Source organism: Onychostruthus taczanowskii, unplaced genomic scaffold (assembly GCF_017590055.1).
Source record: "Onychostruthus taczanowskii isolate IOZ18803 unplaced genomic scaffold, ASM1759005v1 scaffold226, whole genome shotgun sequence".
Classification (NCBI taxonomy): Eukaryota; Metazoa; Chordata; class Aves; order Passeriformes; family Passeridae; genus Onychostruthus; species Onychostruthus taczanowskii.
In genome coordinates, this window is record NW_024499529.1 from 96,229 (window position 1) to 111,728 (window position 15,500).

The following is a 15,500-nucleotide window of genomic DNA, read 5'->3' on the forward strand; positions in this document are numbered from 1 at the left end:
CCCAAATTAAAATAAAAAGGAAAAAAAAAAAACCCCACACACAAACCCGACAAAAACAAACAGATACGAAAAATAAATAAGGGAAAATACGGCCTTTGAAAGGCTGAATGAAGCGAGGAGCTAAAAAGCCCCATTGAGGAGCGGGCGGATGATAGCTGCCGATTGAGCCCGCGGGAGAAGGAACCCTGTTCAAGCTAATTAGGGCCTTTTAGGACATTCAGCCCAGCGATGCCAGCAGAACGGTGAGGAAAAGAGCCTCCTAATTGGCTTCCTGCTGGGGTGTCAGTCCCAAAGTCTTTATTATCCCTCCCTGCACCTTTTCAACCCTTTCTTCCCTCCCCGGCCCTGGTGAAAGCCTGCGCTGCCCCGGCATCGCTCACCCCGCTGCCTCCCCTCCACGGTTTGTCCTCAAAAAAGCAAATTGCGTGGCTGGGGGCTGGCTGGGGCCCTGGGGCGGTGGGGGACCCTTCCATGGCCAGCAGGGTCGGGGGGGAGCACCCAGTGCCAGCACCGGGCAGTGTCCCCGCACCTGAGCAGCCCCAGCACACGGCTCTGGCTCGCTCGTGAAGCTGCGGGAGTGATGCTGAGCGAGAGAGGAGGAGGGAAAAGCTCATTCCAGCTCCCCTAATCCCTGCTCCAGCGGCACCTCGTCCCCGTTCTTTGGGATTTCCTGCCTCAGACAGCTCTTGAGCCTCCCACACCTCCCCAGGGTCTGCTGGAACCCACAGGGCAGCCCTAAACAGAGCCAGGTGTGAGTGTCACCCAAAATTCCAATGGATCCGGGTGTGAGTGTCACCCAAACCTCCAACAGAACCGGGTGTGTCACCCAAAATTCCAACAGATCCGGGTGTGAGTGTCACCCAAACCTCCAACAGAATTGGGTGTGAGTGTCACCCAAAATTCCAATGGATCCGGGTGTGAGTGTCACCCAAACCTCCAACAGAACTGGGTGTGAGTGTCACCCAAACCTCCAACAGAACCGGGTGTGAGTGTCACCCAAAATTCGAAAAAAAACGGGTGTGAGTGTCACCAAAAGCTCCAACAGAACGGAGTGTGTCACCCAAAATTCCAACAGAACAAAGTGTGTTACCCAAAATTTCAACAGAACCGAGTGTGAGTGTCACCCAAACCTCCATCACCCAAACCTCCAAGAGAAGCGGGTGTGAGCTGTCCCAGGGCTGCAGCACCCTCTGAAGTCTCCTGGGAATTATGGGGGATTGGACATAAATCACTGTGACAGGGAACTGCTTGCTGCTCATCCCCACAGCAAAAAATATTTCAAATATTTTAAAATATTCAAAAGCCGCGGCACGTAAGAGCACAGTGAGAGGGGACATGGTGTCATCACAACCCAGAAGCCGCTGGAAAACCCTTGGAAAACAGGAATGTCCTGCAGATGCTGGGACAGCCCCCAAAGCAGGGTGCGGGTTGCTCATCCCAAGTGACACCTGGCACAGCCATCGCCACAGCGGCCAGCACGGGCTGTGCCTGGGTGGCCCTGGCGACAGGGGACACTCACCATAGTCCTTCTTGCAGTACTTCTTCATGTTGATCTTCAGCTTCCCCTTGGAGGCTTTGCAGTACGAGTCGCAATCTGCGCGGGGAGAGGGGAGGGCAAGAAAACATTAACAAAACAAATGAGCGTTCCAATGAAGCGGGGCTGGGGGAAGGGGCCGGCTCGGAGCTGCAGCCTGCCGTGAATAAGCAGCGTGCCTGTGATATCCATCTGGCAGGCCCGGCCGGGCCGGCGGCATTGAGAACCCTTCCTTTCTAAAGAAAGCTGCTCACAAAGGAGCCCGGCCCCCTCCGCCTCCCCCGGCCCGGCTTCCCCGGCCGCCTCTGTCTTCCTGGGAGACCCCGGGGGCCTCCCTTATTGTGCCACCCAGAGCTTTTGAGAGCCACACAAATTCCCGCTGTTCTCCGGCTCCCAAGTGGAGCCTGCCCGGAGCCCACAGAGGCCCCATTGTCACCCCTAACCCGGGCCGGTGTCAGCCTTTGGCATTCATTGCCGGCAGATTGGGGCTGGGGTCAGCCCGCCACAATGCGGGTCAGAGAGGAAATTAGCAGCCCATGAAGCATTAGCAAAGCCTTTTGGTGTCCACTCTACTGAAGTGTGCAAATAAAATACCCCAGGAGGAACATTTCATTTCTAATAGGCCCCCACTGCTGGGACACGCTGGCCTGGCCCGGGCGGCCGGCGGGAGCCTGGCACGGCCCCCTGGCACTGCCACGGCTGCTGGCCACGGGCCACGGGCCACTGGCACGGCCCTGGAGGCTGCAGGGACACCGAGCCCTGCCCCGGGAGCTGCTGGGCCTGCAGCAGGTGGGCAGTGCCCGCCGGGCACCGCCGGGCACTGCCCATGGCGCCAGGGCCGTGCCGGTGTGGCTGCAGAGGGGCTGGGCCGTGCCAGCTGCCAGGAGCGGGGTGGGGTCTGCCCTGCACATCCACGGCTCCTCAGCGCCCACAGAGTGCCCTGATCCAGGGAGAAGGGACATGGCTGCAGCAGGAGGCCTTGGCACAGTCACAGCCCTTGGAGGCCTCCACCTCTCCCAGCATTGTCCATCCCCAGCCTCTGCTGGGGCACGGGTGGGGAACCTGCTGAGTGCCCAGCAGGGCCCCAGGGGCTGTGGGGAAGGTGGCATGCTGCTGGCATGCCATGGCCAGCTCACGCTGGTGCCAAGACCATGAGGAACCCCCTCAGCACCAACCCCTGTGACCCCTGTGTGCCCCAGCCCCTCTCAAGGTGGCCATGCAGAGTCCCCAGCTCAGCCCCATGGCTCCCTGCTGCTCCTGCTCCTCAGGAGAGACCCCCAGGCAAACCAGGCTTCCTGCTCTCGCAGCATGACCCAGCCAGGGCCAAACCCAAACCCAAACCCAAACCCAAACCCAAACCCAAACCCAAACCCTGTGATCTTCCTCCTGCAAGAGCCCCAGCTGAGATCTGTGCCCAGCTACAGCCCAGCCAAGGCCCCTCCAAACCCTGATGGCTGAGGGCTTTCAGCCACTCGTGCCTCCCATTTGTTTTTCTCATCTAACATTTCTGAACATCAAATAAAAGCTGAAATGCCCTGAGAAAGGAGTGGATATTCCATCAGGACTGTAGTTGAGTGGATGGAGGTGCACTAGCAGAGCCCCAGCCATGCCCACGTGGCAGGATGCCACCACGCAGCAGGACATGGCTGCTTGGTGAACTCAGGGAACAGAAACATTCCTGATCCAGTGCTCTGGTCAGATGTTCCTGGAATACTGAAGGAGAAGTCTCTAAGGGAACTGAACATCTGTGCAGTGACCTAAGGGAGGCTTCCCCTGAGCTTTTTGGGGAGCAGGGACAGACAGGCTGCTCTTCCAGGCTGCTGGCACTGCTCTGCCCAGCCCAGGCTGCTGCTGTCCTCAGGACAGCAGTGTGGTTGTGATAAAGCTGCTGATGGTTCTCCCTGGCACAGGAATCCTGGAGCTCTGTGGATGTTCACTGCTGCTGTCACACCCCAGCGCTGGGCAGACCAAGAGGTGACACAAGGACAGGTGGGCACGACAAGCCTGGAAGCTCTGTCTGCACATCCCTCCTGCCCTGGCCAAACCCGGGACACGCTGGCCAGCAGCTGGCCCTGAGCACGGGGGTGGGCAGCAGCTCCCACCTGCACACCCGTGGCTCAGCCCTCGAGGGATCTCCAGCAGCCAGGCTGGCAGAACACACCTGCACAGATCCTCCTGCAGCCCAATGCTGCTGGGATCCAGTCCAAGAAACAGCAAGCAGAGACACCATTGCTCTGGACTGCAGCACAGAACCCTCACAAAGCAACCCCCAGTCACCTCAGCAAGCTGTCCCCACAGAAACATCCCTGACACAGCTGAGCTCCCCATCCCTGCACCACTGCCACGGTGATTCCATTCTGCCTGAGATTACAGACCCGCTGGGAATGCACCCGGGGCTCTTCGGCAGCCAGGGGGGCTGTGGGGTGGTGGGACAGCACCCATGCCCACAGCACCCACAGCCTCTGCTCCTCGCAGGGTGACAGCCTGGGGCTCAGGACACCCCGTCCAGCCAGGGCTGGCGCTGCTTTGCCTGCACACGCCCCTGCCCTGGCCCTGTCCTCGCTCCCCAGCCCCACGGGCTGTGCCAGAGCCCGGCCGGTTTGAATTGGGCCTGGCAGAGCCAGCTGCTGTAAATCACTGGGAATCGCCAGATGCCAGAGCTGCTTTCCTGGGTGGGGGATCTGCTCATGTTCATTTCCTTTGCCTCCCTCGTGGAGGGCTCCTCTGCCTCCTGGGTGACTGGAGATCCTCTGGGGCCTCTTTGGGAGGGCAGATGGGATTTCTGTGAGCCAGGCACCGAGCTCTGTGGGTGGGTGGTGCTGCGAGGCCGCTCTGCCCTCGGGACAGCGCACGGAGGGGATGCTGCAGGGTGTGCCAGCCCTGCCAGGAGCAGACCCTGCTCTCCTCACCAGTGACTCTTCAGCAGTCTGGGCTCTGGGGAAGCTTTGCTGAGCTGCTGCTCCTCGCTGGGGAAGGGATGGGAGGAGAAGGTGGATGTGCAGCTCAGTGACTCGTGGGTGTGCACAGGAGGCACACGTGATGTGACTTTTGCAAAATTTGTCCTCAAATGTTTATGTGACAAACCTCAGGAGTCCCCAGAGCTGTGCTGCCTGGCTGTGCCAGAGGCTCCTTGTCCTGCAGGTCCTTCTCTCCCCGCTCCATGAGGCTGCAGAGGATCAGCCTGGGACAACCTGCCCGTGGGAGGTGATGCCAGAGCCCAGCCACAAACCGGGCTGAGAATTCCCAGAGCTGCCTTCAGGACACCCTTCTGGTATGGGGGGTCAGTGTGCAGCTCCTGTCCTGCAGGAGCGATGATGGGAGCACCAGGAGGGCCCAGCTCCGTGTCCCACTGTGCTGCACGAGTGTCCCCTGCTCAGGGGGCAGAGCAAGGCATGGTGCTCACCCCGCTGCTGTCCTGCCTGTCCTCCTGGCCCTCAACAGAGCCAGGACCTCGCTGAGCCCCTCTCAGCCCGTGCCCAGCCCAGCCACCCCTGTGCAGGACAAACCCCCGGTGACATCCCAGGCCCTGCTCCCGGCCCTTTCCTCTGGCTTTGCTCAGCTGCACGAACATTCCAGTGCAAATCCCGCTTGCAGAGCCACGAGCCCAAAGCACGGGCAGCCCTTGGTGGGTTTTGGGTCAGCCCTGCGTCCCCCCGGGCTGGGGAGCAGCAGCTCCCCGCGGCTGCCGATGGGCAGAGGCGGGAGGGATGGGGAGCGGCGCTGGAGCCGCTCGCTCGCAGAGGGAGCAGGTGGCGGGCGGCTGCTTCGTGTCGCTCGCAGCTCAGTAAAACGTGTCAGCACAGCCTTCAGCAGCTTTGCAGCTCAGCCCATCCCCTTGATAGAGCTAATTCTCTGGCTGGGCAGAGACTTTTCACAGCTAAACACCTTCTTTGTTTTGCTTAATTTCTTTTTTCTTTTTTTTTTTTTTTTTTTTTTTTTTTTTAGAAAGATGAATTTTTTTTCTGTTTAAACATCTCTGTTTGGGGGTTGTCTGGGGCAGCTGTGACGAGGCTGAGAGCTGCGGGGTGCTGAGTGCTCATCCCGTGATTTTTTAGCGGATCCCGCTCTGCCCGGAGTGCTGATGCTGCCGGGGCTGGGCAGGAAGGAGGTGCTGGCAGCAGAGCTCGGGTGCTGAGTGCTGCTGCAGGGAAGACCCTGCACCAGGCGCCTCTTGCTGCACTCCCAGCTCCAAGATCAGCTTTGAGCCGCTGCGAAAGCCACATGTCGGGAACGGAAATTAAAGGCCCCTTGATTCTGACATGATAGAGCGATTAAAGCCACATTTCTTGGCCTGGGTACCTAACTGGAAATGCAGATATAAGGCTTGCATCCCCAAGGGGATTCAGATTTCTAATCCGAATTTATGCAGCTAAATTCCTATTGATTTCCCCCAGGTAGGGCCCTAAATGCCTTTGTGGGCTGCGATCCAAAGTGGAGGTGTTGTGGCTTAGGAGGGAGCCCCGGCCCTGACAGCCTGACCCCAGCACTGGGGTGAGGGGCATTGCCCTGCCTTTCCTGCCAGGGGCATTGTCCTGCCCTCCCTGCCAGGGCATTGCCCTCCCTGCTAGGGCATTGTCCTGCCCTCCTCCCTCCAGGGGCATTGTCCTGTCCTCCCTCCAGGGGCATTGTCCTGCCCTCCTCCCTGCCAGGGCATTGTCCTGCCCTCTCTGCCAGGGCATTGTCCTGCCCTCTCTGCAGGGGAGCTCTGGGGCTGAGTGTGGGCTCAGAATGTTCCCCTGGGCATGAAAACCTTTCCGTGAGCTACCCAGAGCACCCAAAGGCAGCTGGGAGCCACTTTCCCAAGGGACACGGGATAAAGTGCAATCCAGCCTGGGACAGGAGAGGATGGCCCTGTAGCAGTCGTGGCAGGGATGCCTTTGGCTCTCAGGCCTCTGGAGATTTCCCCAGATGACCATGAGCTGCTGCTTCACTTCCCACAACACTGAGGCTGCCCCTTGCTTCCATCCCACAGAATTATTTTACCACGTCCCCCATCAGTCCAGGGAATGACTGCTAGAGTCATTTGGAGAGCTCCAGCCCTGCTCTGCTGGCTCTGGGCCTGTGCTGAGCACACGTCCTGGGGAAGGAGGGGGTGCTCTGCAGGAGCCCTCTGCCTTCCCAGGGAGGAGGGATGGGCTCATCCCTGTGGGACAAGCACAGGGACTGCAGCCTCTGGCTCACAGTGACTGTCAGGGATCACTGCTGTAATTCAATTTATGCAGGACTCCACTGGGAGTCTGTCTCAGAGCTGGCTGCTTTAATGTAAAGAAGCTTTAATAAAATAGCAAAGCTAAGGCAGAGAATCCTTCCCAGGTCATTCATTCCAGCAGTGGCATCACTTGTCCCGTTCTTTGCTGCACCCTTGTCTGGCCCCTGAGTGGACAGGGGTCTGTTATCACTGAACTGGGTCTGTTATCACTGAACTGGGTCTGTTATCACTAATTGGCTCTTCTCCTCTCACCTGGCTGTGACCCAGCTGTCCTGCACAATGCCCTTTGCAATTATCCTGTGCAAATTAGTGCCCCTCACCCCTGGGCAGCTGCAGGACAGCTGGTGTCTCCTGCAGGGTGGCCTTGGCTGCTCCTCCAGCATGGCCAGGAGCTGGAACAGGGAGCCACGTCCCTTCCAGGCCTTGGAGCTGGGTCAGCTGGGGCTGGGCTGCTCCAGCCGTGCCTGCTGTGTTATCCAGGGGATGGTCCCCAGCTCTGAAACAGCCTCAGCCTGTGGGCAGGGATTGCAGGGCCCTGATCTGCCCCCAGAGGGTCTGTGCCAAGCCTTGGTGCCCAGCAAGCCTCGGGCACTGGGTGGTGTTTACCAAGTGACCCTGGTCTGTCCTGGTCACCTCCCAGCTGGGAGCAGCAGTCCCCAGGAGCTGGTGGGGGTTTGTCCCACCAGCTGAGGGGGGTCTGTGCCCAGTCTGCCGAGACAGAGGCACCTGCTGAGCATCAGAGCATCTTCTGCTCTCCATCAGAGCATCTCCCTGCCCTCGGCACCAGCACAGGGCACCGAGGCCACCCTGCCCCGTGCCGGGCACAGCCCCAGGGCACTGAGCTGTGCCACTGCCCGGCAGGGCAGGGAAAGCGGGAGGAGTAATTTCCGCTCTTATTCATTTGTTTCTTTTACTGCTTTGCAGACCCAGATCTTCCCCTGGGACCCCGCTGCCGCCATCCCTGGCAATGGATACACTAAACCTTTCCTGCGGGATGCCACCTCGGGAGCCCCTGGCAGGAGCATCCCGAGCCCTGCCTGCAGCGGCTCCTGACAGCCAGCTGTCCCAAAGGCGCTCCCTGTGCCACTCTGGGCACTCGCTGCCGGTGCTGCTGGAGAGCTCCGGAGCTCCCGGGCAGGCAGCGCGGCCGGGGCCGAGCCGGGAGCGCAGATCCCGCGGATAACGGCCATTAACCTCTCCCTTGGAACAAGAAGGTGCAAATGAGCCCACAGTAGCCTCCTTTCTTCTGGCTGAGCAAGATTGATTGAAAAACAAATTGGCGCAAATAAAGCATGTAATTAGATTAAAGCCTCTCGCCTGGAGCGGCTGGAAAGCAGCAGCGAGGGATTCCCGGGAGCCCGCAGCCCCTTCCACCTCCGCAGCCTCTTCCCACCTGCCCAGCCCCTTCCCAAGTCTGCAGCCCCTTCCACCTCCGCAGCCTCTTCCCACCTGCCCAGCCCCTTCCCAAGTCTGCAGCCCCTTCCACCTCCGCAGCCTCTTCCCACCTGCCCAGCCCCTTCCCAAGTCTGCAGCCCCTTCTACCCCTGCAGCCCCTTCCCACCTGCGCAGCCCCAGCGCGCCCTGGGGCCCCCAGCCCCGGTGGTCCAGCAGGACCAGCACCTCCAGGATGTGACCAGGCTCTCCCCCCGCATCTCGGCAATGTCCTTGCAGGCGCCTCGGCCGCTCCGGTCCCGGTCCGGTCCCGGCTGGGGTGCCTTTGGTCCCTCCCTGGCAGCTCTGGTCACGGGCACCACCGCAGGCATCCCCCCAGCGCCGCTGCAGCTCGGGGGGAGCTCCCTCCCTGCCTCCGGAGCTGCCTGGGCCGGTTTGGGGATGGGGATGAACGGCCTGAGGGGTTTGTGGTGGTTCAGGACAGGCGTGGCCTCAGCAGCACATCCCAATTTTCCCGAGTCTAAAGGGATCAGGAGATGGCTGCTGGTGGCACAGCGGGGACAGTCCAGCTGTGCCAGACACCCACTGGAAACGCTGCACTGGAAAAGCCTGCAGTGGGAACACAGCTCTGGGAAACAAACAGTGAACTGGAGAACAGCTCACTGGAAAACTCCTCACCAACACGGGTTTTTACAGCTCTTCCACACCACTCTGTCTCCTCCTGAGCCCTCTCCCAGGGCTGGCTGCACATTTCCTATCCCCTGCCCCCTCCTGAGCCCTCTTCCAGGGCTGGCTGCACATTTCCTATCCTCTCTCCCAGGTCTGGCTGCACATTTCCTATCCCTTCCCCCAGGATCTCTCCGGTGCTGAACCCCAGGACACATTGGGGACATGGGGTACAGATCCAGGGGTGCCCTGCCAAGAGCCACTGCCAACAGCATGAAACACATTCATAGGAAAACATCTGTCCTCGAGAGCCCAGCATGCCATAAATCCCAGCCTGGCAGCAGCTCCCAGCCCAGGGCAAAATCACAGTTTTCTGTTCGAGGAGAGATGCAGAAACAGGGAGCTGGTGCTGGGGACAAGAGCTTTGTGTCCCCAGGGGGAATCATCCTCTGGAAATGTCCCAGGACGGGGAGAGGGAGCTTGTCATTCCTGACTCTGAAGCTCGAGGCTTGCCTGTGGTGGGATGTGGGGATAAAAGGCTGCAGGGATTAAGGGACATGGAGATGAAAGAATAAGGGGGTGGAGGAATGGAGGGGTTTGGGGTGGAGGGAGTGGGGTGCAGGAATGTGGGGGTGGAGGGATGCAGGGATGTGGAGGTGGAAGGATGCAGGGATGGAGGAATGAATGGATGTGGGGCTGCAGGAAGCCTGGCACTGGCATGATGAGAGCACGGTGCTGTTGTGCATGAAGCTTATCTGCATTTCAGCAGTTTTGGGGGTGGGGGGTGTTTAGTTTTTTTCCTGCAGACTTCCTGAGCTGTTTTGAAGTGACCAGGAGCTCCCTCGCTGGAAGCCCCTCTCCCCTATTGTGCTCCCAGCCATTCACTGGGATCAGCATGAGAAACCTTTCAGAGGGAGCTGGATGCTGCTGATCAATCAATCAATCAATCAATCAGTCAATCATGCAGCCAATCCATCACCTCCCTTACAGCTGGGACAAGGCAGAGAAAGCCCGGGCAGGGCTGAATGAATTCCTCCTTTGGACGGGTACAAAGCTGAAGACTCTCAGGCTGAGCCCAGATTTACCCCGGGGTGAATGAAATGAGGATTTCCCTGCGCCGCAGGGAGCTGGGCAGCGCTTTGTTCCCAGGCTCGGGATGCTCCCGGCTCTCCCCACAGCCAAGGCTCGGGCTTTTCTCCCTGCCAGTGCTGAAACTGGAGCTCCGGCTCATCAGGGAGGGCAGTTTCCCCCGTTCCGGGTTCTTGGGGGAGGATTCAGGTTAAAATTTGGGTACCACAGCATGCAGCCAGCTCTGCCCCGGGTCTCCTCTGCCCTCTGGGACAGCTGAAACTGCAGCCAGAGCTGCTCTGGGTCTGGGGAGGCCAGGGATCCCCGGAGCTGGCTTCTCCCTTTCCTGCATTTAGATCCAGCCTCTTCCCCACCAGCCAGGAACAAAAGGGCCCAAAATGACATTTGGAAGGGCCAGATCTGGTTTTGAAACAGCAGAGGTTGATTTCCAGGGGAAAACCATGGGGAGCTGCATCAATCCAATCACCTGGTTTTATTTAAGGCCCCTGGCTGAAATCATCCACCTCAGATAATCATTCCCCGGAAAATCTGGATTTGATTCAGATAAGACAAGGACTGACTGGCAGGTTTGTAAACCTTCACCCCCCCCACTGCTATTTTTGTTTGCCCTTTCACTGTGGTCTCTTCTGTCTGAGAGGGACCAAAAAAAGCACCAGAAAAGCTCCTCTTGCCTGGCAGCAGAAATGAGGAGCAGCCCCTCCTCTTCCTCCAATCTCCCAGCATGGGAGAGCATGGATGCATGTCATCTAAACAATCCACTTTTGGCCTGTTTTCCCAAACTGATTGGGACCCCTGAGAGCAAAGCGGAGCCAGGCAAGACCCCCACACCAGAGCTGACATTGTCCCACCCCTCGTTCCAAGGCCACCTTTGGCCCATGCTCCTCTGCAACGGGTGATGCTCCCTCAGCTCTTGGCCACTTTCTGTCCACGTGGCCACGAGGGCAGGAAATGGAGCTGCACCTCTCCCACAACTGCCTGCACTCAAAGTCTCCCATTAATTGCTTTTCCCATCTTGTTTCCAAACACATTTTCTCCCATAGCAGCACTGCTGGATGCTCCCCGTTGAGGAAAAGAGATGAAATATGCAGGGTTCAAGCTCCTTGGAAAAAGCAGTGCTTAAAAACTCCAAAATCAAATCCTATTGAGAAGAATTATGATGGGATTCTGGGCCTGATGGATTGCTCAGCTTGGCTCAGCCTTCTCTGGGCTTTCACTGGGAGAAGGCTCCTGGTGGGATGCCCTGGTCCCCCTTCTGGGCAGGGAATGAGGACATCTGGCCCTGCAGGGACACAGGGATCCATCCCCAAGGCACTGTGCAGGCATTTCCCATCTCTCCCAGAGCAGGGATAACCCGTCCAGCCTCCAGCCAGGGCTCCTGGGCTAAGGAAGGGCTCTAACCCTGCTGGATGTTCTCAGTTATCAGCTTTATGCAAACTCAGCTGGCCTTAGACCCCTGAGCAGCCCCTCTCCCATGGCAGGCTGTATTTGCACGGGGTAAAACCTGTCCCTTCAGTCGGTCCCACAGACCACTGGGCACTGAAGATGTCCCCTGGGTGACAATCCCTGCCACAGGCTGTGGCTCAGGATCAATCCAAGGTGACATCTGCCACTTTTAGTACAAACTCCTTAATTTATGAACCCTCCTGCACCAATGAAACAAAAGTAAACAACTTTTACACCTCATGGCCTTCAGAGGTGGGGCTCAAATACCTCGGGAACCAGCAGCAAGGACAAGTCAGCCTTTGTGGAACCCTCTGTCACCCCCTGGTCACAGCCATCAGAGCCCCTCGGTGACATGGGGGGCACAGCTGGTTCCACTTGGATCCAACACTGGGTAACCCCCCTGTGCTCACAGGTCCAGCAGGAAAACCTCCTGCACACCGAGGAGCAGCAGGCTCTCAGGATGCTGCACACGTGCTTCCAGCACGTTTGGGCATAGAAGGAAAGCACTCATCCCGGTACCAGCAACAGGATTTATGCCCTTGGTGCAGTTTATCTCGAGGGAAGTGATTGCAGAGCAGCCATTTGGCACCGAGGTGCTCCAGAACGTACCTGCGGGCTCCTCGGCGCTGCTGGCGGCCGTGGTGGGAGGAGCAGCCGGGATCTCTGCGGGACAGCCGGGGCACACGGAGCACGGAGGAGAAAAGGAGCAGCGGTTATTCCAGACCCCAGAGAGCCTGCTCCCTGCACACGCTGCAGGCTGCCCTCCCAGCCGTGTCTGCCAGCTGCAACCCCCCAGAGCGGTACAGGGCTACTGGGGAATCAGGCGTTCCTCAAAGCTGTCGCAAAGGGGGGTTTTAACAAAATAAATTGGCTTTTGGCTGCGTGCTGCACTGTGCCCAGCCCCTGTGGGCTCTGTCACTGCCTGTCCTGGGCTGTCCCCTCCAGCTGCTGGCACCATTTGGAGGCAGTGCTGGCGCTGCCCTGGTGAGAGGCAGGGTGCAGGTACAGCACTGCAGCTCTGCTGGGATGCAAGGGCTGCCTCCCACATTTAAAGGAAACACAAACACATCTGGTGCCAATTCCCTGGCCCCTGGCTCTGATTTGGGGCCAGCTTTGCAGAGCTGAAACCACATCATGCTCTGGAGATTCCTTCCCAGGCCTGGCTGTGTTTGGTGAGAGGATGACTGTGGATGGAGGGAGCTGGTCCCAGCTCTGCAGGATGCTCCCCTTGGATGTCCTTCCTGCATTTAGGGCACAGTGCTGGCATTTCCCTGCATTCCTGGGAATGCTGGGATGGGAACACCCAGGAATGCACGGCCACCAAGGCAGGGTTTGCTGGGGTGTGGCAGCAGCTTCTAGGGGTGCAGCCCAGTCAGCACCAGGTGATTTTTGGGGTGGCTCACCTTCATGCAGTTAACACAGCACAGCCATCCCAAAGCTGGGCTGGGGGTGCTCCTGCCTGGCCTGACACAGGCCCAAGGTGTTCTTTTCATGGCTGCAAGTCTCTGGGAACAGGGAATTATGAGCAGTGGTAAATCAGAGAGTGACTGTGCCCAGCCCTAAACCCTGGCTGGGCCGTGTTGAAATCCTGGGCCTGTCTTTATTTAGTGCCATGAATCCTGAGGGAGCTGATGCAAGGAACAATTTGCTCTCTGATTTCCCCTGGCCCTGGGGAATGATTCATGATAAACCTTTGTGCACACTTGCTGCAGAGCAGACTGGAGCCACGGCTGGAGGTCCTGAGGACAACAAGGCTCTTCTTTGGGCTCTTGCTGTCCCATTGCAACACGGGGAAAAATGAATCTCAAGTGACCCCAAACCACCCTGGAATGTATGTTTTCTTCATCAGGAGAAGGTGGAGAAAGGGTCTCTGCCCCAGAATTTGGCAATGGCCATGCTGGGGGGGCAATGGTGTGGGAGCAGGCTGTGGGTCCCCAACAAAAACTTGAATCTTTTAACCTTCACTTTTCTTGCTGGGCCTTTTTCTCCTTTTAGCAGCAGGGAATCACCCTTTAGGGAGCAGCTCCTCCTTCCCATCCCACCCCAGGCACACTCATTTTGATGCCTTGTTTTGTTAGGGCAGGTGGGGATGGTCCCACAAGGAGCATGAGCCACTGGGAGGTCCCAGAGCAGCAAACCCCACAGGCAGCAGAGAGGGGCACAGGACTGAACCCCCCCTCCCAGGGGCTGAGGGGATCCAGGAGTTTGCAGAGCAGAGGCTGCAATGGAGGCATTTTGGGAGCTGTCACTGCTTTGGGAAGGCAAATTGAAAAGCAAACCCAAGGAAGCCAAAGGTAAAGCCATCCGTGTTTCTGGGAGGGCTGTGTGAGTGCAAGACCCCCTTCAGCAATCCAGGGGTTCTCAGCTGTGATGGCAGCTCCATCAAAGGAGCATCTCCTCGGGTCAGAGCTCAGTGCAGCACTGATTTTGGAGAGAAGAACCTGTTTGTAGCGATCTGCTGTAGCATCCAGCCCTGATGTGTCATCTCTAAATAAATGTGCTCATGGGGCACCCCTGTTCCATGAAGTAAAATTGAATTCCCAGCAAACCTGGCTGTAAATGCACTCACAGAACCCCCCAAGAAGGCCGGAGAGCTGCTGGAAGCTGCTGTGGATTTTGGACCACGCTTGGGCAGAGCAGAAGGTCCCCAGGTAGCTCTGCCCCCCGAGCGCTGTGGGGCTCAGCACCCCCAGCCCGGACAGCGGCTCCGGCAGGTTTTTAAGGGTTAAAATCTCAGTTTCACAGAAAGGAGGAAGATCCACCTACTTATGCAGGGGGCGATGGGGGAGCGGCTCTGCTGGTAGCCCTTGGCGCAGCGGTTGCAGGTGATGCCGGTGACGCCGTCCTTGCAGGGACACTGGCCCGTGGTCTGGTTGCAGGTCTGGCCGGCGGCACCCACGGGGTGACAGTCGCACTCTGGGGGGACACACGACAGCAGGGTCAGGGCAGGGCACGGCGGGCACGGTGGCCGTGTGGCATCGGCGGGGAGCGGGGCAGCTCCCCCGGCAGCGCTCCACCTTCCCTGCCCTCCGGGAAAACCCGCAATGAGCTGGGCCAGAGCTGGCCTTTGGCACAGGGGCTGGGGACAGCGCTGGTGGCCCTGTCACAGCCCCGCTGCGGGGACAGAAGTGCAGGCAGGATGACAAATCCGGGGAGGCGGCGTGGGGATGCATCCCACGGACACAACTGCTCACGCCGTGAGCGCTGGGATCAGGAGCTTGCAGGATTTAAAGGCAGGGCAGCAGCACCACTGCCCCCAAACCCCCGGGGCGCTGGCAGGGCTGGTACAGAGGTCCAAACCCAGCAGGGTTCCACCACCCCTCGGCTCAGGCAGGAAGCAATCGCTTGGGAATTCATTTCACGTGCACTCCGAGAAAAATCAAAGCAGTCCTTTCAGAGCCCTTCCCGCTGAGCAGCATCCCTGGCAGCTGGCACTGCGGGCACAGGAAGGAAATGCCCTTGTGGGATGCAGGCGGGCTGGAGGACCTGCTGTTCCCGGCCAGATGGATGCAGCCTTGACGGCAGAGCTGGGCAGATGTGAAGGGTTTGGCAGGGGATGTAAATACTGCACTTGAAAACATTTCACCATCTCATTTCCCACAGTGGGACTTTACCGGCACAGCTGTTTGCAGGGGAAAAAAAAAAATTAAAAAGGCAAAAAGAAAAAAAAGCCAAAAAAAAAAAAAAAAAAGAAAAAAGAAAAAAGCATCAGGGAGAGATATCATCACTGCTCCAAAAGGATTACGGGCTCGCACATTTGTTAACAGCCCTGATTTCTAAGAGCTGCAAGCGCCGTGCCAGACTGTGGGCTGCCCCTGCTGAGCGGTGGCAGGGACAGGCAGGCAGGCAGGAAACTTTCCTTTTCTTCTGCAGCATCCCCGGGAAGGAGCCAGCCAAATCCTTCCCTGGGGAGCCTGATCCCGCTCTCCTCCTGCCCCTCAGGGGAGCTGCCTGCCAGGAACAGGGGCTGGGGGAAACCTGTCCCACTGCCTGGCCCTGGAGGGGGCTGCGCTGGGGGTCAGGGCAGGGCGAGTGTCCCCAAGGGCACCAGTGGCTCCAAACACCCCCAAAACGGGCACATCACTCCCAAGAGGGCTTTTCCTGGACCCTGCACTCCCCTGGCTCTCAAACACCTTAAATGTGCCTCATCTGGGGACAGCAGAGCAC

The 15,500-nt window shown here is 58.6% G+C and overlaps 2 protein-coding genes across 3 annotated transcripts in view; one reads left to right on the forward strand and one right to left on the reverse strand.

The window, feature by feature from the left end:
* STX8 (syntaxin 8) overlaps positions 1 to 7,993 on the forward strand; it is a 102,382-nt gene extending 94,389 nt beyond the window's left edge. The window contains exon 8 of the mRNA XM_041405206.1: positions 7,668 to 7,993. Within this exon, the coding sequence (XP_041261140.1) occupies positions 7,668 to 7,723 (56 nt within the window). The 3' untranslated portion in view covers positions 7,724 to 7,993. The remainder of the gene's footprint in view (positions 1 to 7,667) is intronic.
* Positions 1 to 15,500, reverse strand: part of NTN1 (netrin 1) — a 78,838-nt gene that overhangs the window by 5,000 nt on the left and 58,338 nt on the right. For both annotated transcript variants that reach the window (XM_041405203.1, XM_041405202.1), the window contains exons 3-5: positions 14,100 to 14,249; positions 11,943 to 11,996; positions 1,520 to 1,594 (exon numbers count right to left, since the gene is read on the reverse strand). In XM_041405203.1, coding sequence (XP_041261137.1) covers positions 1,520 to 1,594; positions 11,943 to 11,996; positions 14,100 to 14,249 — 279 coding nt within the window. The remainder of the gene's footprint in view (positions 1 to 1,519; positions 1,595 to 11,942; positions 11,997 to 14,099; positions 14,250 to 15,500) is intronic.